The sequence below is a fragment of the Macrotis lagotis genome, chromosome 2 (assembly GCF_037893015.1).
Source record: "Macrotis lagotis isolate mMagLag1 chromosome 2, bilby.v1.9.chrom.fasta, whole genome shotgun sequence".
NCBI classification, from domain to species: domain Eukaryota; kingdom Metazoa; phylum Chordata; class Mammalia; order Peramelemorphia; family Peramelidae; genus Macrotis; species Macrotis lagotis.
Genome location: NC_133659.1, coordinates 159264601 through 159289349, shown reverse-complemented (window position 1 = coordinate 159289349; position 24749 = coordinate 159264601). Strand labels below are relative to the sequence as shown.

At 34.7% G+C, this 24749-nt stretch overlaps 1 protein-coding gene across 4 annotated transcripts in view; it reads left to right on the top strand.

The window, feature by feature from the left end:
- LOC141513383 (interferon-inducible protein AIM2-like) overlaps nt 1–24749 on the top strand; it is a 68387-nt gene that overhangs the window by 10916 nt on the left and 32722 nt on the right. The window contains exon 1 of one of the 4 annotated variants that reach the window (XM_074223132.1): nt 24001–24421. The exons of the other annotated variants lie outside the window; for them this stretch is intronic. Within the exon in view, the coding sequence (XP_074079233.1) occupies nt 24417–24421 (5 nt within the window). The 5' untranslated portion in view covers nt 24001–24416. Of the gene's footprint in view, nt 1–24000; nt 24422–24749 lie in introns of those variants that run through there. 4 annotated transcript variants of the gene reach the window in all.

Below are 24749 nucleotides of genomic sequence, written 5' to 3'. Positions count from 1 at the left end.
TCTATTGATCTTCTTTTTGCATAGGTCTGACCATGTCAGTACTTCCCCCGCCCCCATCAATAATCTCCAGTGGCTCCCTATCACCTCTAGGATGAAATAGAAAAGTTTGAAGTTAAAATCTTTTATAACCTGACCCTCTCTTACCTTTCCAGTTCCCTCAAACCTGTACTCTGTAGATCCATTAATAGACTTCCTTGATGCTCCTTGTACACAATACTCCATCTCCTGTCTCTGGGTATTTTTACTATCTCCCATTCTTGAAACCCCCTCTTTATTCTTCTTCACATATTGTTTTTCCAGGCTTTCTTTGGCTTCAAATTTAAATTGTCTCTTCTATAAGAAGACATTACTAATCTGCCATAATGTTAGTGCCCTTCCTCAGCTGATTATTTCAGATTTAATCCATCTGTAAACATCATAGCTGTTTGCATATTTCCTTCCCCATTAGACAATAAACTTGTAGATGACAGAAACTATTTTCCCCTTTATTCACTAAATACAGTGCCTCACATGCAGTAAGTACTTAATAAATGATTGTTTACTTGACTTGCTACCAAATGAAGGAGATGCAAGGTAAAATAACAGTATCACCTATTTCTTTAGTGCTTCACAATTCATAAAGTATCTTCTTTAGGCCTGACAAGAAGAGGCAGGATAGTATTATGGAAGTAGTACTGGTGAGTTTAAATCTTATTTCACTTTCTAATTATGAGATTATAGGATCAATTAAAATGGCCAGTTAAGTGGTGTGGTGGATGGAATGCTGGGTCTGAAATCAAGAAGACTCATCTTTGTGAGTTCAAATCAGTCCTCAGATGATTACTAGCTGTGTGATCTTGAGCAAGTTTCTTAACCTCTTTGGTTCAGTTTCTTCATATTCAAAATGATCTTGAGACAAAAATGACAAAACACTCTAGTATCTTCGCCAATAAAACCTCAAATTAGAGGCTCAGATCAGATTTGATTGAAACCACTAAAACACAAAGAGGATTCTACATACAAGATTAAAATAACCTTAGAGGTCAAATGATCCAAACACCTCATTTTACATATAAAAATTAAAGCCTAGAGGAGTCAATTGGTATTTCCATGGTCACACAGGGAACAAAGTGACAGAGTCAAGATTTTAACCTGATTCCAAATCTAGCAAGCTTTACATCAGTGGCTTCAATCTCAAATAGAAATGGGAGTCACTAAATAGTATACAATCATACCTCAACATTCATAAGTTTGACATTCATGGTTTTGGCTATTTGAGAGTTAACGCTCAATAATTAATGGGAAATTTGTAGCATACTGTGGAAATTCTCAGTCAAGGCTTGTATGTAAAGAAAAATTTTTTAAATTAGCAAGTCATAAATGCATAAATGTGGCATATTATTAATCACCTATATAATTTACTACCGTATGTATATCTATAAATATTTATTATAAATAATTAATTTTTTAAAAACTTTCAGGTCACTAAAGAACTTTGGGCTATGCCCGCTCTTTAGAGATGGCTCTCTTTTTCTTCTCTACCATCCAGACTCAGTCACATGATTTTCTCCCACAGTGATCTCTGTATCTTGTGCTTCTCACAGAAGTAAATCCATGAAACAGTTGCTGTAGCTACAGAAATAGCTGCAGAGTCTTCGTATATAGCATGTGAAATACTAATCTCTTCCATTCACAAAGATATAGCAACTTTTTTAATAAGGGTATAGTGTTTTGCTTCTTTTGTGTGTTAAATAAAATGATCAGATTATTAAAATTAGAGACACAAAGGTAGGGCCAAGAGTTATTCATGATTTTAACATTGGTAAGGATCCTTTTCCCCTAATTCTGGTTAATGTCAATGAGACAAATGTATGAAAGTCCCTAAAGGCTCCATATTGACTTAGTTTCAAATATGATGTAATCTGTTTGATTGAAGTTTTACTTATTTTGTTAAATATTTCCCAATTACATTTTAATCTGGTTAGGGTCACAATCAGGATTATTGGGGTCCCTCTTGACACCTCAGTTTTACATGATAACCCATCAAATGAAAATTGTGTTTATCTCACTGAGCCCCTGATAAGTAGAGGTCCTCCTTAATGAGCTCCTTAGTTACTCAAAAGAGATCAATGTAGTCATATGTAGCAGGGAAAATGCATAAAAAACATATAAAACCCCACATATAATGTGCATTTTCCATTCCCATTGCTTAGCCGGGTGGTTGACCTAATAAATGTTTATTAGTTGATTGCTTGGAGTTAGATAGATACCTCTGTCTGTGTGTATGTTTTCCTAAGTAAGGAACTATAGATAATTAAAAAATTAAGTGGGTTCAGAAAGAAATAAAGGGGATGAGCAAGACTAAAACCATTTAAAAAGTATATTAGGATCTCAGTAATATCAAGCTAATTGAGTTTTCAAAAGTCCATCTTTTTAAATCTAATATTCCTCTTGATACTATAAAGCTAAAAATCATACAACACCATGGTCTCTGAAGAATCAGAATTTGAGGTGACCTAAAATGAAACTAAGAAACAGAAAGGAAATAAGTGGAAAAAATGTTGTGTCTATGTCTGCATGCATATAAATATACACATATATGTATGATTAGATATTTGAAGAAATAAATGTTTATTTGTATACTTTTTTAAATATAATTAGTTCTAATATAATGTGTTAATGCAAATTTGTACCAATGTGATTGATATATTAAGGAGCTTTTTGAGCAGAACAGAAATTTCACTGTACCATTCCATAACTTACAAGCTGCTTGTGGAAATGTGTATCAGAAAATTACTTCCACAAACAATCATTGGATCTTATTCAAGGTAATAGCCATACTGATTGTTTCCCCTCTGGTACAGTAGGAGTTGTGAGAAGAGGAGGACTGGATCATACCATCCCCAAATCTAGCACAAGTTCATTCTACCATAACCTCAGACCAGAGACCAGGAAGTTAGACCTGACCAACTTGCTTGTACAGTTCTAGACACAGGTTAAGATGCAGCCTAAGGCTATAGATGATTAATATTTAATATAGTAGTTACCCATTTCTTAACATTTAACATGTATGAAATTATGTCACTACTTTCATTAGATTTGTAGCTTCTTAAAATTTTGTCACTAAAAAAATTCTGATTACTTCTACCCCAACCTCATTTTGCACCTAGGATGCATGACTTTGTATAGTACCTAAGATGCAAGACTTTGTATAGTACCCTTTGGGGGGGGGGAGACATATGTGTTCTATTATAACATTCTATAATGTCCTATTATAGCATATGTTTTATATATATATATATTAAAACATATATTATAACAGAATGATCTGTATCTTAAATAGCAAATCTTTGTCAGAGAAGTTTGTTGGGAAGATGTTTTTCTAAATTAATTGTTCTGAGTCTCCATTTATTTTTCTTGTTCAAAAGTTTTTCAGTTTCTTTCAATTAAAATTAGTTTAGTTTTTAGGATAATCTCTATCCTTTATTTAGGGAAGAATTTCCTCAGCCATAGTTGTGAAAGTTATCTCTTTCCTTTTTAATATGACTTTTTTTATATTGATGTGCTGTATGATATAAGAGGTTGGTATAAAATTAATTTCTCTTATTATATTAAAATTTTTCCAGTAGTTTTTGTCTTTATCCTAGTAGTTACTGTTCTTATCTTAACAAACAATATATAACTGTATTTGTTTGCTTCTATAAAACTGTTCAACTGATGGGTTTTTCCTATTGTTTATCCAGTATCACAACTTGTTTTAATTGCTGCTTTAAAGTTTGAGGAGTGGTACTAATAGGCCCTCTTCATTCCTACTTTGTATTCATGATCTTTTATTCCTCGAGTTTGGCAGAAATTAAGGATAGATCAACATTTCACACTGTAAAACAAGATAAATGGGTACATGAATTAGACATAAAGAATGATATAATAAATTAGAGGAGCATGGGGAATTTTACCCATCAGAGCTATAAATAAAGGAAAAACTTATGACCAAACAAGAGATGAGAGAGGATAAAAAGAAGTAAGAGTAGATAATTTTGATTTCATGAAATTTAAAAGGTTTTGCACAAATAAAACTAAAATTAGTAAGGAAGCTAAAAACTGAAAAGAAATGTAATAGTACAAAGTTTCTCTGATAGAGTGCTCATTTCTCAGAAATTTTTTTTCAAAAAGCTTGGATCTTTGACTTTTTCAAAAATTAGATCACTATAATCATTTCTCACTGTCTATTGCATACCTAAATTTTTCCACTGATCCACCTCTCTATATCTTAGTCAATACATGGTTGTTTTTGATGATTATCTCTTTTCAATATATTTTGAAATCTGGTATTATTAGACTGCCTTCCTTCATATTTTTTTACCCAAATGATTTTATTGACACCCTTGAGATTTTGTTCTTCCAAATGAGGTTTGTTATTTTTATAGTTCTGTGAAATAATTCTTTGATAGTTTTATTAGAATGGCACTGAATAAGCAAATTAACTTAGATAGAATTGTTATTTTTATATTGACTCAGCTTAAGCAGTAGTAATGAATATTTCTTTAGTTGTTTAAATCTGTCTTTATTTGTGTGGAAAAAAAAATGTTTTAAAATGGTGTTCAGATAGCCTTGGTTTATCTTGACAGGTAGACTCCCAAGTAGTTTATATTTTCTTCATTTCTTTAATTGAAATTTCCAATCTCGTCCTCTTGCAACTTTGTTAAAGCTGTTAATTGTTTCAAATTGGCTTTTAATTGATTCTTTAAGGTTCTCTAAGTATACCATTATATCCTCTGCAAAAAATGGATAGTTTTCATTTCCTCATTGCTTATTTTTATTTTTTCAATTTCTTTTTCTTATCTTATTGCTCTAGTTAGTATTTCTAGTACAATGTTGAATAAGAGTGGTGATAATGGACTGCTTCACCCCGGTCTTCCTGGGAAAGTTTTGAATTTATCTCTATTATAGATGATGCTTCCTTTTGATTTTAGATATATACTGCTTATTATATAAATAAAAGCTCCATTCATTCCTATTAATAGAAATGGATGTTGTAATTTGTCAAAGGCTTTTTTGCATCTATTGAGAAAAATCAAATGATTTTAATTGTTTTAGTTATTGATGTGGCCATTTATGCTGATAATTTTCCTAAAACTGAACCAGCCTTTTATTTCTAGTATAAATTCCACATGGTCATACTATATGATCTTTGTGATAAATTTCTGGGATCTCTTTGTTAGCATAGAAAGCATTCTTAGGACAATTGCAGTAGCAAACAAAACAGCATTTACCTTATTCTGTACATTCATGATTTATATTTCCTCAATTAGGTCTATATATTTTGAAGCTTCTCATTACATATAACCTGATGATTTTTTGGTAGAGAGATATTAAAATACTTTTGTTTGATTTTTAAGAATCAATTAAGAATCCATCAATCTAGGCAAGTTTGGGATGATAATTAACTATCAGTTTAGCCTATTGAGATATTTTGAGATCTGTATTTATAAAAGTATAACAATTTATCATGTCAGTACATGAAAGATATCAAATTCTTGATATAGAATCTAACCACTAGTTTATATTCTATTAAGTATTTGGTTGTTGTTAAGTGTTTGAGGCCTATAGGTTAGTTTCTTCTTATTTCTATCTAATTCTGCATTGATCACTAAGTTTAGACTTCTGAATTCTTCTGTAATTCTGGAGATAAACTACCCTCATAAATCACTCCTAAGAAATAGATTTTCAAACCCCTACACACTCCCCATTATGCTTTTAGATTGACATATTACTGAGTTCCTGTGAATTTTGCCTAGGAAGGGCATTTTTGTTACCAATGTTAGATCCTAGGTTTTTCTTTCTTCATTTTTCAAAATTTTTTAATTTTCTTTTTCCAAGGTTATATGTCAAAACAAGTTTCAACATTCATTTTCAAAACTTTGAATTTTCTCCCTTCTTTCCATTATACTCACCCTCATTGAGGAAGCAAGCTATTTGATATAGATTAAAAATGTGTAGTCATGAAAAACATTTCCATAATTAGGTGTGAGGTGTGGCTAGGTGGCACAGTGGATAGAGCACTGGCCCTGGAGTCAGGAGTGTCTAAGTTCAAATCCAGTCTCAGACACTTTAATATTTACCTACCTATGTGGCCTTGGGTGAGCCATTTAACCCCATTGCCTTGCAAATAATAATAGTAATAATAATAATAATAATAATAATAATAGCAATAAATTAATTAATAATAATTAGGTGGTGAAAGAAATCATAGAACTCCCCAAAAAAAGAAGCCTCAAGAAAAAAAATTTTATATATATATATATATATATATATATATATATATATATATATACACATACTTCAATCTGTATTGAGACACCATCAGTTATCTCTCTGGGGAAGGATGACATTTTTTATCAAAAGTCCTTTAGAATTATCTTGAGTAACAGCACTGCTGAGAAAAACTAAGTTATTCACAACTGGTCAATCTATACATTGCTGTTACTTTGCATACAGAACATTTTCCATTGTATCTGCTTATGTAAGACTTTACAGGTTTTACTGAGAGTATCCTGCTCATCAGTTCTTATAGCAGAATAGTATTTCATCCCAATCTCATAAAACAATTTGCCTTGCTATTCCACAACTAATATCTATCCCCTTCCTCTCTTACTTTCCAGTAGAGTAAGACAGATTTCTAAATCCAAGTGAGTATATTTTTATTCCCTCTTTTAGCCAATTCTGATGAGAGTAAAGTTCACTCACTCTCCCTTACCTCCCCCCACCTTACACTCCACTGTCAAAGCTTTTATATAAAATAGCTTACTTCAATCTCCATCCCCCTTTCCCTTTCTCCCAATACATTCCCCTCTCACTCTTTATTCCATATTTTTAATATATTATCCCTTCTTATTCAACTCCCACCTATCATTACATGTTCCTTCTAACTGCCCTAATAAATGAGAAAGTTCATTTTCAGTATCATCTTCCCATGTAGGAATATAAGCAGCTCAACATCATTTAGTCCCTTATGATTCGCCTTTCCTGTTTAACTTTTTATGCTTCTCTTGACTCTCATATTTTATTATCTGGTCTTTGCATCAGCGAAGTTTGAAGGTTCACTATTACATTGATTGTCCACCTTCTAACAGAGTTTACTCAGTTTTAGTGGGTAGTTGATTCTTGGTTGTAATACAAGCTCTTTTGCCTTTCCAGAATATCATATTCTAAGCCCTATGACCTCTTAATGTAGAAGCTTCTAGATCTTATGTTATTCTGACTTTGGCTCTATTTTAATTGAATTGTTTCTTTCTGGTTATTTGCAATATTTTCTCATTGATCTGGGAACTCTGACATTTGGCTATATGATTCCTTTCAGTTTTCATTTTGAATCTCTTTCAGGAGATGATCAGTAGATTCTTTCGATTTCTATTTTGTCCCCTGCTTCTAGAATGTAAGAGCAGTTTTCCTTGAAAATTTGTTGAAAGATGTCATCTAGCCTCTTTTTTTGATTATGGCTTTCAGATAGTTTAATAATTTTTAAATTATCTCTTCTCAATCTATTTTCTAGGTCAGTTATTTTTCCATTGATATTTTTCTCATTATCTTCTAGTTTTCCATTCTTTTAGATTTGTTTGTCTTGATTTCTCTTATCAGTTTCTTTTTGTTCAATTCTATATTTTAATGAATTTTTTTCTTCAGTAAGTTTTTGAACCTCCTTTTTCATTTGGCCAGTTCTGCTTTCCAAGACATCCTTCTCCTCATCAACCTTTTGTACTTCTTTTTTCCATTTGTCCAGTCTTGTTTTTCAGCTATAATTTTCTTCATTATTTTTTAAGCTGCCTCAGTTTTCATGATTTTCCCACATCACTCTCATTTCTTTTCCTCTACCTCCTTTGTTCAGTTTTCAAATCCTTTCCAGACTCTTCCATGATCTGAAACCAATTCATAATTTTTCTAGAGGGTTTGGATATAGGAGCTTTGACTTTGTTATCTTCCTCTGAGTGTATATTTTGATCTTCCTTGTCACTCTCTTCCAAAATAGTATGATCTAAGAAGATGTTTTCCCTTCTCTCCTGTCCTATGCTCTGGCTTATGAGTGACCACAAGGTCTCTTCTTGACCCTAGAATTTAAGAAGTGTCCCTGCTCCCCTAGGGCAGAAAACTCTGTTGTACTACTGCCCCTCTTCATGGGAGGAGCAAAGATGGTGACAGGAGAAGAGCCTCTCTTAAGTGCTTTCTCTATATAATATTTCAAAACTTATAAAATAATGACTCTGACTAAATTTTAGAGAGACAGAACCCACAAAGGGATCCAGTGAGGCAATTCTCCAGCCCAAGGTGACCTGGAAAACAGTGGAAAGGCTCTGCTCCATGGGGTTAGAGGGGTGGCCCGTCAGAGTGAAGGAATTTCAGTTTCCCAAGGCAGCTCCAGGGTGCCTAGGAGCTGCGGCTCATGGCAGCTGAGGCAGTTTCCTGACCTGCACCCTGGGGAGCACCAAGCACAACTTGGAAGATCAGTTGGGGGGGGGGGTGCCTCTGCCAGAGCAAGCAAGTGAAACCCAGCTCTCAGAGCACTCAGCAAACAGTGTGGACAGGGCAGCACAGATCCTGGAAATGGAAGCAGGTAAGGAGCCCCCAGGCAACTGAGCCTTGAGTGCTCAGCCTACCAAGGGTAGGGGAGTGGAGAGAGACTTACGAGATTTGTCCTCTGTACCTGGAACAGGACTCTGGGGCCCTGACCACATTCAGATCCTGATCACATTCTGGGAGCCCCATAGAACAGCAGGGTCCCCCCACCTCAGCCCCATGGCAGAGGAGTGCACTTGTGGTCATTCACAGACCAGGAGGGAAGACAGAGCTTCACACATGGAGATCCTTGTGGGTGGAAGGGGTGTCCCAATAATACTCAAAAGCTCAGGAAGCACCCCAATATCAGGTGCAGGTTGGGGAAATGAATAAAGAGAAAAAAGAGGAATACCATTGAGAAATACACTATCTATGATACCAAGAAGGAACAAAATACTCATTCTGAAGATGAGGAAGTACAAACTCTTGAATATAAAGACTGCAAGAACAATGGAAATTGGATTCAGGCCATGACAGAGCTCAAAAAAGATTTTGAAAATGAAGTGAGGGAGATAGAAGAAAAAATGGAAAAATAAATGAGAGAAATGCAGGAAAACCATGAAAAAGAAGTCAGTAGCTTAGTCAAGGAGATCCAAAAAAAAAAATGCTGAAGAAAATAACATGTTAAAAACCAGCTTAGGTCAAATGGATAAAACAGTTCAAAAAGTTATTGAGGAGAAGAATGCTTTAAAAAGCAGAACTGGCCAGATGGAAAAAGAAATAAGAAAGCTCTCTGAGGAAAACTACTGCCCCTCTTCCTCCTGGAATTGCAACCCAGGACAGTGATCCAGATGCAAGTATATTCAAAACAATAGAGTTCTGCCTCAGTGATAGCAAAGAGATCCCTTTAATCTCCTTCTGACCTCCTTACCATCTGTGGGCCTAGAGAATTCTAGAAACACTGCCACTGTTGCTAATTCAGTGGCAACTAAGGACTCCTTCTAAATGATTGAGTCTGTGCTGCTAAGGCCTGTAGTAGACTATGCTGTATTCTCATGCTGGTACAATAGACTTTGCCTGCAAACCTTCCAAGTTGTCTTTGGCAATGTTTGGGCTAAGAGGTCTGGAAACCCTAAGTACTGCCACTCATCCATGTGCCTCACTGTCTTTTCCTGAATGGTTGATGCCAGTTGGATCTGAGCAGAATGTGGAGCACAGAACTCCTCTCTCATTCCAACAACAGATCCTTCAAGTCAATATTACAAATTCTCTTGAACTGGAAAACTGTTTTATTGTCTTTTTATGGGTTCTGTTCCTCTAGAATTTGTTTAGAGTCATTATTTAAAGTTATTTGGAGTGGTTTGGAAGAGACCTCAGGCACATCTCTGACTTTACTCTGACATCTTGGTTCCCCCGTCTAACTTTTTCATAGATTCCTTTGTGACATTCAAAAAATCCTGTTTGTTTAGTTATTGTTCACTTTTATTATTACTCACTGAGTGATAAATGCTTATTTCAAAAGATTTCTGTTGTTTTTGACCTATTAATCATCTATTCATGTCTATCATTGATTTTTCTCCTTTTTTGTTGAAATATCACCCTTTCTATAGCTGTCTTACAGTAATGAGCCAGTATATTATTGATATTTGTATAGATTATTGTCATTATATTTTTTAACTTCATTATTATCCATTTTTACAATTTCAAAAGTATATGTAAAATTTGGTATTTCTTAAGGGGTTTTTTGTGCCATTGACCTCTTTGACAATCTGATGAAAATTATTCTAGGAATAATATTTTAAATGTATAAAATGCTTAAGATTATGAAGGAAATGTTTTATTGAAAATATTATCAAAATATTTTTAAAAGTACATGAACCCCAAACTATGACTCCATGGCATGGTGGATAGAGCACTTGCCCTGGAATCAGGAGGACTGGAGTTCAAATCCGGCATCAGACGCTTAATAATTACCTAGTTGTGTGAACTTGGGCAAGTCATTTAACCCCAGAGTCTTGCAAAATTAAAAAAAGAAACCATGACACAACACCCTATTAAAATTTTTATAGCAGATTGCCAATGAATCTCCTAAAATCTTCAGTTACATTTTTTGTACTTGATTTACCTTACCTAGAAGACTCCTATGTGTAGAGAGTGCAGCCATGCTGTACTGTAGGATAGCCCATGGGGTGTCTGGCTCCCTAGGGGTGCCTAAGTCCATGGCAGTCAGAGCAATTTCCAGACCTCTTGACCCCAGGGAGAGCTTGGAGGGTCAGCAGGAAAATTCTGCAGCACCAGAGTGAGCCTCAGGGCAGTCCCACCCTGGGAACCTGTGTAGTCATCCAGCAGCTGCTTCTAGAGCACTCAGCCCCTAGTTGGTAAGGAAGTGAGGAGAGACTGCAGAGGTCTCTCTGCTATCCCTGGACAGGACTCTGCTGTTTTGCCCATACTCAGATCCAGAGCCCATTCCGGGCCCCTCTGTTACCAGAGAGGAGCAAGAACCCTCCTCACAGCTCTAGGGCAGAGAGGAGTTCCTGTGGTCATCCAAAGACCAGAGCACAGATCAGAAGAGCAGGTAGAGTCCTCATAAAACTTTGGAGGAATTAAGATCCCTGAGGGGGTTGTACCAAAAACTCCCCAAAGCTTTGTAAGTACATTAAAATCAGGGCATAAGCTGAGGAAATGAGCAAACAACAGAAAAAGAAGAATCTGACCATATAAAATTGCTTTGTTCCCATGGGGGTATCAAAATATACACTCAAAAGATGACAAAGTCAAATTCTCTGGATCCAAAGTCTCCAAGAAAAATAAGAACGATCTCAGGCTATGGAAGAGTTCAAAAAAGACAGTGAAAAGCAAGTAAGGGAGATAGTGGAAAAATTGGGAAAAGAAATGAGAGTGATGCAAGAAAATCATGAAAACCAAGTTAGCAGCTTGGTGAAGGAGATACAAAAAAAAAAAACACATAAGAAAATAACATGTTAAAAAATAAGTTTAGGTTAAATGGAGAAAGCAGTCCAAAAAGTCAATAAGGAGAATAATGCCTTAAAAATAGAATTAGCCAAATGGAAAAAAAGATTAAAAAACTATCTGAAGAAAATAACTCCTTCAAATGTAGAATGGAGCTAAGGGAAGCTGATGACTTGGTGAGAAATCAAGAAACAATAAAACAAAACTAAAAGAATGAAAAACTAGAAGACAATATGAAATTTCATTGGAAAAAAATGACCTGGAAAACTGATCCAGAAGAGATAATTTAAAAAGTACTGGGCTACCTGAAAATCATGACCAGGAAAAGAACTTAGACTTCATTTTTCAAGAAATAATCCAGCAAAATTGTCCTGATTTCCTAGAAGCAGATGGCAAAATAAAAATTGAGGTCATTAACCAATCACCTCCTGAAAAATATCCTCTCCCCAAAAACTTCCAGAAATATTATAGCCAAATTCCAGAACTCCAAAGTCAAATAAAAAACACTATAAGCAGCCAGAAAGAAACAATTCAATTACCATGGTACCACAGTCAGGATTACACAGGATTTGACAGCATCTACATTAAGGGCTAATAGGGCTTGGAATACAATATTCTAGAAGGCTAAAGGGTTTGGATTACAACCAAGAATCAACTACCCAGCAAAACTGATCATCATCTTACAGGAGAAAAGATTGACATTCATTGAAAAAGAGGACTTTCAAATTTTCCTGTTGAAATGACCAGAGCTGAACAGAAAGTTTGATCTCTGAGTATAGGACTCAGGTGAAGCATAGAATGGATGGGAAAGGCTAATTATGAAGGGATTTAATGATGTTGAACTGTATATATTCCTAAATGGGAAGAAGATACTGATAAATCAAAGGAATCTTCTCATTTATAAAAGCAGTTAGAAGGAGCATATATAGACAATGTACAGGAGAGAGCTGAATATAATGGTATAATATAGTATAAAGATGGAGTCAATGGGTGAAAAATAAATGTACTGGGAAAAAGGGAAAAGAGGTAGAATGGGCTAAGATATTTTACATAAAAGAGGCAAGAAAAAGTTTTTGTAATGGAGTAGAAGGGGGGGGAAGGTGACGGGGAATGAATGAACCTTCATTCTCATCAGAACTGGTCGGAAAGGAAATAACATACACATTCAATACAGTATAGAAATCTATCTTACCCTAGAGGAAAAAGGAGAGGAAAGGGATAGGAGAAAGGAACAGAGGGAGAGGAGGACAGTGTAGCCCTGGTGATCGAAGAAATGGAAGATCATGAGTAAGGGTACTCAGATACAATACACTTCTTAGAAGGGGCAGGGTGAAAGGAGAGAGAGAATAGAATAAATGGGAGAGGAGAGGAATAGAATGAAGAAAATTAATAATAGCAACTGTGGGGAAAAATATCGAAACAACTTCTCTGACGGATTTATGAAAAGAATGCAACATATCCGGGTGGCTAAGTGGTGCAGTGGATAAAGCACCAGCCCTGGAGTCAGGAGTACCTGGGTTCAAATCCAATCTCAAACACTTAATAATTACCTAGCTATGTGGCCTTGGGCAAGCCACTTAACCCCATTTGCTTTGCAAAAACCTAAAAAAAAAAAAGAATGCAACACATCCCATAGACAGTCGATATTAACTGAACACAGATTGAAGTACACTTCCCCCCCCATTTTATTTCTCTTGAGGTTTCTTTATCTTTTGGGGGGAAGGGATTTAATATTTACTTTCACAAAAAGATTACTGTAGTAATGTGAAAATAAATAAATCATTTAAAACAAAGAAATTGAAGGACAAACATTATTAATTGGAAATTAAGGGATGCCAATCAATTGGATAATGCTTGAATAAATTATGGTATATAATTATTATAGAAAAATAATTTGCTATAAAAAGTGATGAACAAGATGATTTCAGAAAAAAAACCTGGGAAGACTTATATGAATCAATGAAAAGTGAAGAGAGTAGAACCAGGAGAACATTACACGTTTTGATAATAGTATTGTAAAAATGTTTCTCTGTGCAAGACTAACATACCACAGTTAAGACTATTACTCAAGACAATTTTAAATGATCTGTGAAGAAATATATCATCCTTATTCAAACAGATAATTAATGAACTCTGAATGCGAATTAAAGCTTACTCCCTCTCCCCTCCTCCCCAAAAGAAGTAATACTAAGTACTATTTAAGAAAGAAAATAATGTTGGGCACACAGAACCTCAGTAGGATTTAAATTCTCTCCCTGAAATATACCACATTTTATATCTATTGTACTTGACATGATTTTAGGGTGTCACTTTTCAAAATAGAACAAGGTCCCATGTAAGCATCAGTTATTTTAACAATCTCACTGTGCTTGGACACTGTATATTTACAATATGTGAACAAGTCATGACACCAAAGAGTCAAATAAAGAGGATAAGGCCAAATATGTACAAAAAATATTTATAGCAAACTGTTTTGCAGTTGCAAAGAAGTGTATACTAAAAGAGGGTCTATCAATTGAAGAATGACCGAGGAAATGGTACACAAGGGTAAATGTAATGCAAGATAGTTTGAACGAACAACAACAGAACTAAATCTGTTAAAAATTTTTATCACTATTCAGAAGCAGAAGATTTGATACCTCCAAACAGAAAGTAATCTTGGTGCATGTCCCTAATGGCCCCCCAGCTCATAGTAGAATTCTGGATATATAACCCTACAATTAAATACAATAGCTACTAATTGCTGATTATGAACCAGACTTTTTGCTAAGCACCAGGAATGCAAATAAGAAAAAAGAAAGAAAATCCCTGCCCTCAAGGATTTTATACTCTAATGGCAGCAGATAACACACAAAAGGAGGCTAAAAGTGAAAAGAAGGGAAGAATGGAATAGTAATGGGAGTATGATAGTGGAGTCAAATCCAAGGAATTGGTAGCAAATGAATGTAGGTTTTTAGTTTTAAACAAAGAGCTAACATAGCACTAATAAAAGACTATCCCATCAAATATTATTAAATGTGAAATTGTTGCTGGGGATTAGTGTTGTTAGTTTAAGATTGAGAAGTCTTGTCAGTCAAAGAATTCACTTATAGCCCTGGAATTTTAAATTCACTCATATTTTATTATACAAGTCTACAATTATACAAATTAAAATTTTTTTCTCCTCCTGGAGAAGCAGGAAGCAGCTTGAGGACCAACAAAATAGTAAAGGACTAAGCCCAGTGCCTGATAGCCAAGGACACCTAACTAAGCTAAATGTGAGGGGGGGAAAAGAGAGATAGTCATAAGGGCTGGCTTAGTCTGACCACATGGCATAGAGGTCCATAGTTCTCCAAGTGGGCCTTGGCTGGGCCTTGGCACCATCTTAAGAAGAGACAGAGATAGATCCCCATCCCTGCAGGGCAAAATTCAGGGGAGAGAGAGAGAGAGTCAGGTAGTCCCTGCTGGAAGAAGGAGACTGGGTCAAGGCCACTCCCATCTTGATGAATTCACATTCAACAATGGAGTCACTGTGAACAATAGGGAGTTCCCCAGATAGCTACAGACAATATTTTTCCTTCTACAAAAATTGTTTTCAATCACAATATCCCCCATGTCCACAACTCCCTGCATCAAAATGAAGTTATTTCCCAAATTAGCCAAAAAAGAGTAAGGAAAGAAGGTCAGGGAGTTAAAGAACTCAAATTGTACCATACAACAAGAAGCTGAGAGGAGAGAATGGCAATGCCTAGTCCTTATATTTATCATTCTTAGCCTACATGCATTCTATAATTAAACCAGTTAAACCAGTTTTTTCACCATTTCATGGTAACTAAATGCTACTGAGCAATATTAAATAACTAAAGGAATAGTTGCAGAGAAGCTTGGGAGAACTTAAATGAACTGACACAGAATGATAAAAAGAAACAGGAAAACAATTTACATAATTAAAAATATTATAAAAACAAAAAACTTTGAAAAGCATGGTATCTCTGCTCAGTATAATGACCAATCATAATATCAGAATATTGTTATCCATTTCCTAAGAATGAGGCATCAACAAGCATTTTCATAACATAATAGAAGTGAAAAAAATGATTGCACATGAAACTGCAAATCTATTAGTACAACTTGCTAACTTTTTTCCTTTTTTTCCTTCCCTCTCCCCATTGTTTTAGGGATGACAACCATTAGACATAATGGTCAAAATGGCACAGTCACTCAACATTTTTCTTTTTTTTCTCATTTATTTACTTATTCTTATTTTGTACAAATAATGTTTTTATACATTACTAAAATATTCTTGTTTAAGAGTAAACATATAACCCCCTACCCCCAAAAAATATAGTCCCACATGGGCGATAAAGTAAAGGGGAGAGAGAGAAAAAAATTAAAATTAAAAGAAAAGAAAAATAATAATAATAATTGTAGGTATGGCCAGGTGATGCAATGGACAGAGCACCAGCCCTGGAGCCAGGAGCACCGGAACCCAAATGCAGCCCCAGATACCCAACAACCATCCAGCTGTGTGACCCCGTGCAAGCCACCCCAACCCCATTGCCCTGCAAAAACCAAAAAAAAAAGATCCAAAATAAAATAAAATAGTAATAATAATAATAATAATAATAATAATAATAATAGTAGGGGCAGCCAGGTGGAGGACAGAGCACTGACCCTTGGGCCAGGAACATCCGGGTCAAAATCTGGCCTCAGACACCCAACAATCACCTTTCTATGTGGCCCCAGACAGGCCACCCAGCCCCATTTGCCCTGCAACCCTCCCAAAAAAATAATAAAATTGTGCTTCAGTCTATGTTCCAACACTACCAGCTCTGTTGTGGGTGGATCACATTCTTTATGATAAGTTCATTACATAAGTTACTTCCATATTTTTCCACCATTGCCATTGCTGATTGCAACTCCCTTCATTCATACTTCTCCACTACCATGTACTATATTTTCTCTCTCCTTTCACTCTGACTCTGCTGCAGGGTAGCTGAGTGGCACAGCAGACAGATCCCCGGCCCTGGGGCCAAGAGGCCCTGAGCCTATATACCACTCCTTAGGCCCAGCATCCATCTGCCCCTATGATCCCTGACAGGCCATCCAATCCCAGCCCCTTGCAAAAATTAAAAAAGAAAATGTATTATATCTGACCATTCTCCCCCCATGGTCCATCCTCTCCTCCATCACTCACATCCCCCCCTTCCCCCTGTCCCCCTTCTCTCTTTCTTACTCCAGATGTCTATACCCCATTGAGTATATATGCTGTTTCCTCTCCTAGCCACCTCTGATGAGAGTGAAGATTCCCTCATTCCCCTTTGTCTTCCCCCTTCCATATCACTGCAACAGCTCAATGCAATAAATAAAAATCTTACTGTGTGAAATCTTATCCTATTCCTCCTCTTCTTTTTTTTTCCCCCATTACATTTCCCTTTTATCTGTTGACTCCATTTTTACACTACAATATATCTTCAAATTCAGCTTTCTCCTGTGCTTCATCTATAAAAATTCCTTTTACCTGCTCTATTAAATGAGAAGGCTCATATGAGTATTATCAGTATCATTTTTCTATACAGGAACACATGTAGTTCATCATCATTAAGTCCCTCATATTTTCTTCTTCTCCTCCATTCTCTATGCTTCACCTGAGTCCGTATTTGAAGATCAAACCTTCTCTTCAGCTCTGGCCATTCCAACAGGAACATTTTAAATTCCCCTGGTTCATTGAAAGTCCATCTTTTTCCCTGGAAGAGAATGTTCAGTTTTGCTGGGTAGTTGATTCTCGGTTGCATTCTAAGCTCTTTTGCCTTCTGGAATATTACATTCCAAGTCCTAGGAGCTTTTAATGTAGTTGCTGCTAAGTCCTGCGTGATCCTGACTGCAGCTCCATGATATTTGAATTGTGTCCTTCTGGCTACTTGCAATATTTTCTCTTTGACTTCAGAGTTCTGGAACTTGGCTATAATATTCCTGGGGTGGGGGGGGGGAGGTTTGGATTTCTTTCTCAGGGAGATCAGTGTATTCTCTCAATTTCTATTTTGCCCTCTGCTTCTAAAATATCAGGGCAAATTTCCTGTAGTAATTCTTTGAAAATGATGTCAAGGCTATTTTCCTGGTCATGACTTTCAGGTATTTCAATAATTTTTAAATTATCTTTCCTAAATCTGTTTTCCATATCAGTTGCTTTTCAGTTAGATGTTTCACATTTTCTTCTAATTTATCATTCTTTTGGTTTTTGAAGTATTGTGTCCTGATTTGTCATAAAATCAGCAAACTCCCTCTGTTCCATTTTTTGTCTGAAGGATTTGTTTTCCTCAGAGCTTTCTTATCTCTTTTTCCATCTGGACAATTCTGCTTTTTAAAGCATTCTTCTCCTCAATAACTTTTTGAACTGTTTCATCCGTTTGACTTATTCTGGTTTTTAGCATGTTACTTTCTTCAGCATTTTTTTGGATCTCCTTGACTCAGCGGCTGACTTCATTTTCATGTTTTTCCTGCATCTCTCTCATTTCTTTTCCCAATTTTTCTATCTCCCTCACTTGATTTTCAAAGTCCTTTTCGAGCTCTGTCATAGCCTGAGCCCAATTTCTGTTTTTCTTGGAGTCTTTAGATGCAGGACCTTGTAATTTCTCATCTTCATATTGAGTGTTTTGATCCTTCTTGGCATCACAGACAAAGTGTTTCTCACTGGTGTTCCTCTTTTTTCTCTGCTTACTCATTTCTCTAGCCTTTGCTTGATTTGGGGTGTTTCCTGAGCTTTTGAGTGTGTGAGGCTCTGTTTTCCCTCCTGGTCTGTGAATGATCATAAGTGCATACCTCTGCCATGGAGCTGAGGTGGGGGCCTGCTGTTCTATGGGGGGCCCAGACTGCAGTCAGGATCTGAATGTGGTCAGAACCCCAGAGTCCTGTTCTAGTGACAGAAAACAGAACTCAGCAGTCTCTCTCCACTCCCCTCCCTAGGCTCAGCATTCATGCCCTGGGGGCTCCTGATTACCAGCTCTGCCTGCTTCCAGTTTCTGGATCTGGGCTGCTGCAACCACACTTCTCACTATGTTCCCTGAGGGCTGGGCTTCACGTGCTCCTTCTGGCAGAGTACCACCACTGATCCCCCAAGTTGTTCTTGGTGCTCCCTGGGGTGTAGGTCAGGAAACTTCCCCCACTGCCATGAGCCATGGCTCCCAATGCCCTGGGGCTGCCTTCAGGAGGCTGAAGTTTCTTCACTCTGGTGGGCCACCCCTCTTGTGGGCCACCCCTCTGACCCAGTGGAGCCGAGCCTTTCCACTCTTCCAGGTTATCTTGGGTTGGAGAACTGCCTCACTGCATCCCTCTGTGGATTCTGTCTCTCAAAAGTTTAGTTAGACTCCTTAGTTTATAAGTTTTGAGTGAGAGCAGAGACAAACCTCTCCTGTCTTCATCTTGGCTCTGCCCTCTCAACATTTTTTTTAAAAAAATCAGTATTCTAATATACATTGTTCCTTTGGATCTGCTCATTTTGTTCTTCATTATTTCATGCAAATCTTTTTTTTTTCCTGAGATCATCCAGCTCATCACTTCTTACAGCATGTTCCATATTAATCATATATTGAAATTTGTTCAGCTATTAATTTATTAAATTTATGAGCATTCTCACAATTTCCAGTTTTTTTAACAACATAAGGAAAACTATTAAAATATATGAATGAAAATAAAAATAAAGCGATTCCCCTTTTTTCTCTAGTCATGTCTGGAAATAGATCTTGTAGTGCTTTTGCTGTGTCAAGGGGAATAGGCATGTTTATAATTCTTTGGGCATAATTCTATATTACTCTCCAAAACGATTAAATCAGTTCATAGCTCCCCCAACAGTGAATTTATGTTCCATTTTTTCCACATTCCCTCCAACATTTGTCATGGATGGCTAATAAAATGATTTCTTAAGGTTGTTTTAATTTGCATTTCACTAATCAATAATGTAGAACTTTTTAATATGACTATAAACTTTTGATTGCTTCTTCTGAAAACTACTTGTTCATATTATCTGACCATTTATCAATTGAGAAATGACTCATAATTCTATAGATTTGGCAGAGTTCTTTATTTGAGATATGAAAACTTTATCTGGGCAACTGTCTATACAATCCCCCCCCCCCCAATTTTCTGCTTTCCTTAGTTTTGGCTTTCTTTGATTATTTGAATTTTATATAAAAGCCTTTTAAGTTAATGCTATTGAATTTATCCATTTTATATCTTACACTACTCTCTGTCTCTCTTAATTAACAAATTGTTTTCCTATCCCTAAGTCTAAGAGGTGAAATGTTTCATGTTCTTCATATTTTGTTGTATTATCTTTCTTTATGTCTAAGTCATGTATCCATTTTGAATTTATCATGGCAAATAGTGTAAGATAGTGAGTGGTCTATGTCCAATTTCTATGTTCTTTTCAGTTTTGTCCAAATTTTTTAATCAAATAATGAATTCTCATCCCCAAAACTAAAGTCTTTACACTTCTCAAACACAAGCTACCTAGTTATTTGTTGCTGTAAATTGAATACCCATGTTTTCCATTAATCTACCTTTTTATTTCTTAACTGGTGCCAAATAGTTTTGATAATTATATTTTTACAGTATAGTTTAAGATTTGGTACTTATAAATCTCCTTCCTTTACATCTTTCCCATTAATTCATTTGCTATTCTTTAGTTTTTGATCTTCCAGATTATTAATTTTTCTAGTTTAATAATATATTTTTGGTAATTTAATTTAGATGGTAATGAATATGTAGATTACATAAAATTGTCTTTCTATTATATTGACCCTGCCCATCCATGAACAATTACTATTTCTCCAGTTATTTACATCTGATTTTATTTGTATAAAAATTGATAATAACTTTATTCGTATAATTACTGAGTTTATTTGATAGGTATTTTAATATTATTTAGAGTTATTTTAAAGAGGACATCTCTTACTATTTCTTCTTGAAGGTCTTTACTTATGATATATAGGAATGAAGATAATTTATGTGGACTAACTTGATATCTGCTGCTTTGCCAAAAGTACCAATTATTTCAGCTAACTTTGGGATTTTTCCAAGTATATGACCATATCATATGCAAAAAGAGATTGTCTGGGAGCATCTGGGTGATGCAGTGAATAGACGGGTGCTGGAGTCAGGAGTACCTAAGTTCAAAACCAGCCTCAAATACTTAATAATTACCTAACTGTGTGACCTTGGGCAAGACACTTAATCCCATTGCCTTGCCAAAAATAAAAAAAAATAAAATAAAGAGACATAGTCTGAAAAAAGGAAGTAATAGTCTGATTACCTCATCTTTTTCTTCTCTTATTGATATTGCTAAAATGGTCAATGCAATATTTAATACTCTTGAGATTAGTGGGCATCAGGGGTGGCTAGGTGGCATAGTGGATAAAGCACTGGCCTTGGAGTCAGGAGTACCTGGGTTCAAATCTGGTCTCAAACACTTAATAATTACCTAGCTGTGTGGCCTTGGGCAAGCCACTTAACCCCATTTGCCTTGCAAAAACCTAAAAAAAAAGAGAGATTAGTGGGCATCTTTGTTTCACAATTGGTCTTACTGGAAAGGCTTCTAGTTTATCCTCATTACAAATAATGCTTGTTTATGGTTTTAAGTAAATGCTTTTTATTGGTTTATTGAAAAAAAGACTTCAAGTGTTTTTAGTAGAAATAAGTGTTGTATTTTATCAAAACTTTTTTCTGTATCTATTGATAGAATTAAATGATTTCTGTTGCTTTTATTACTGATGTGAGCATTTATGTTAATAGCTTTCCTTATGTTAAGCCACTTTTGCATTCCTGGTACATATTCCATTTAGTTATAATGTATAATTTTGTGATATATTGTTATCTCTTAGGCTTCATTAATGAAATTGGTCTATAATTTTGTTTCTTTGCATTTACTGTTCTTGTTTTAGATATCAGTATCATTTTTGATTCAAAGAAGGAGTTTGGTAGGACCCCTTCTTTGTCTATTATTCCACTTTTAATTTACTTAATGTTGGAATTAGTTGATCTATAAATATTTGATAGAATTTAATTGCAAATTGAGCTGTTCCTGGTGTTTTTTTCTTAAGAAGCCCATTTAAGCCCTGTTCAATTTCTTTTTCTAAAATAAATTATTTAGATGTTCTTTCTTCATTTCTGCTAATCTGTGTAGTTTTTTGGTAAATATTCTTCCACTTAAATTGTTATATTTATTGGCATATAATTGGAAAAATGTAGTTCCATATATATAAATATCTAATATTAAATAAATATAAGTATATTTACATATAAACATAAATAGTTGGACAAAATAACTATAATTGCTTTGATTTGGACCTCATTAGTGATATATTCACCCTTTTCATTTTTAATATTAGTGATTTGGTTTTCTTTCCTTTTAAAATAATCTTATTTTTAAAATTGTTTATCTATTTTAATATCTTCATAAAACCAACTTTATTAATTCCATGATTTTCTTAGACTCAATTTTACTAAGATAATCTTTAATTTTTGAATTTTAGGATTTTTAATTTGTGTAATTGGAGATTTTAGTTAATTTAATTCTTTTTTTTATTTTTTTTGAATTGTATACTCAATTCATTGATCTGCTCTTTATTTTATTGACATAAACATTTAGAGATAAAAATTTTCCTCTGATTACTGCTTTTGCTCTATCCCTTAAGTTTTGATATGTTGTTTCATTATTGCTATTCCCTTTTAATGAAATGATTTCCATAATTTGTTCTTTAACCATCATTTTAGCAGATTAAATTGTTTAGTCTCTATTTACTTTTTAATCTGTTTCTGTGATCCTTTATTAATATTATTTTATTGCATTATAATCTGAAAAGAATGCTTTTAGTATTTCTTTTTTACTTTGAAGTATAAAATTTTTATGCCCTACTATATGTCAATCTTTGTAAAAATACCATGAACTATTGAGAAAAAGGACATTCTATTCTAGTCCCCTTCAGTTCTCTACAGATATCTATAATATATAGATTATCTAAAATTCCATTCACTTGACTTCTTTCTTATTTATTTTATTCTAAAAGGGGAAGATTAAAGTCCTCCACTATCTGTTTCCAACAGTAATTCATTTAATTTTTCTCTTTATAAATTACATGTTATAGTTGTTGGTTCATATAGATTTAGTATTGCTATTGCTTCATTGTCAATGGTACATTTTGTCAAAATGTAGTTGCCTTGTTTATCTATTTTAGTTAAAATTACTTTAACTTGAACTTTGTCTGAGGTCATGTTTGCTACCCCCTTTTTTAAATTTTGCATTAGTTGAAGTACAATAAATTCTACATCAGCTCTTTATTTTAACTGTTTTTTTCTTATTTTTAAATAAGCTTCTTACAAATAGCATATTATTGGATTCTTATTTTTCATCCATTCTATTATACATTTGCAATTTTATGGATGAGTTCATCCAATTCACATAAAAAATTTTAATTTACTATTTTTGTATTTCCCTCCTTCCTATTTTTCCTCATTATTTTCCTTCTCAGCCTCTTTTTTCACTATTTGTCTATTCACATGTTCAGTCTATTACTGAACCACTTCCTCCCTATTCTACATTATATCTATATTACATCTTTTAAAGAATCTCTTCCTTATTCTCTCCCTTTACCCCATCCCTTACTCTAAATCATTTTTCTACACATCCCTTCGAGAGTCCCTCAATTAATCTCTCCCCATTTTAATCAACACATCCTTCTAAAAGTATCTTCTTTATCCTGTTTTTAAGTATCACCCTATTATACTCATCACAAAGTGCTTTTCTTTCAAACAGCCCAAGAAATAATATCAACAGTCTTAAGAAAAGTAATTACATTTTCACATACATAAAGTATACATTTTTACCTTATTGAGTCCTTTACAATAGGTTGTTATTTTTTTCTTATATTTCTTCTAGATTTTATATATTGAATTTTCTATTCAGTTGTGATTTTTTGTCACAAATAACTGAATGTTTTTTCAGTTTCATCAAATGCCTTTTTTAACTCAGGATTATACTCAACTTTGCTGAGAAAATTATTTTTTATCACAGCCTTAGCTCTATTGTCCTTTGAAATATAAAGTTTTAAGAACTATGCTATTTGCATAATATGAGCATCACAGTCTTGTGAAATCCTGATTGTAACATCATAGTATTTAAATTTTTCTTACTGTTTGTTATATTTTCTCCTTAACCTGAGAGCTCTGAAACTTAATTACAATATTCCTATGAATCTTCTTCCCACTATCTCAAGTGATGAGTGAATTTTATTTATTTATATTTTCCCCTCTTGTTCTGGAATTTCAGAGCAATTTTTCTTAATAATTTATTATAATATTGCATTAAGATATGCAATGATATGTTGGATTATTATTTTTCTCTTTATAAATTAGATGCTATAGTTATTGGTTCATATAGATTTAGTATTGATATTGCTTGTAGTATAATGATTTTTACATTGTCTCTCCTTGATTTGTTCTTTTTCTAATGAGATGTTTCATACTTTCATTCTTTTGATTTTATTATTTCTTGGTGTCTCATAAAGTTATTCATTACTTATTGCCAGACTCTAACTTTCAAGGAGCAATTCTTCATTAAGATTTTGGATTTCCAATTGATTTTTTTTCATAATTTTCTAATAATTATGGGTAAAGATGTTCCAGAATCCTTAGATCCTTATTTTCCGAATTCTGTCTTCTGGTTATGGGCACTCCTCTCTTCCCCTAAGTCATTTTAGGACCCTTAGCCATGCTATCCCTGAAATGGTCTTATTTTCTACAATACTGCATTCATCAGGCACATGCTTGCTCCTCTTTGTCCACAGCCACAGGCCAGGATCATGTCTGAGCAACAACACTAGACCTAGCATCAAGAGAAAACTTCCCCTATTGAGACATCAGATCACCATACAGTTAGATGAAAGTTCATGAGGTGAAAATTCTTGAGGTCTATGATGCTTCCTGAGGTCTATGTTGCCCCCAGGACTTGTTGCTTGCTGATTACCTGGAGTCAGTATTGGAGGTGTTTGCACCTCTTTTAGCTCAAACCTCAGTCCCTGGAGATTGCATCTGAAGACCTTTCAAGTTGTCTCAGGAAGACAATTTCTTTACCCCATAATTTTTGCTGCTCTATATTCATTTTGAGTTAATGTTCTATCTGTAGATGACATCTGGAGAGCCTAGAATTTTCCAACCTATTCCACCATCTTCCCAGAATAAAATTTAGGATTGTGCCCAAAGGACTATAAAACTGTACTAAA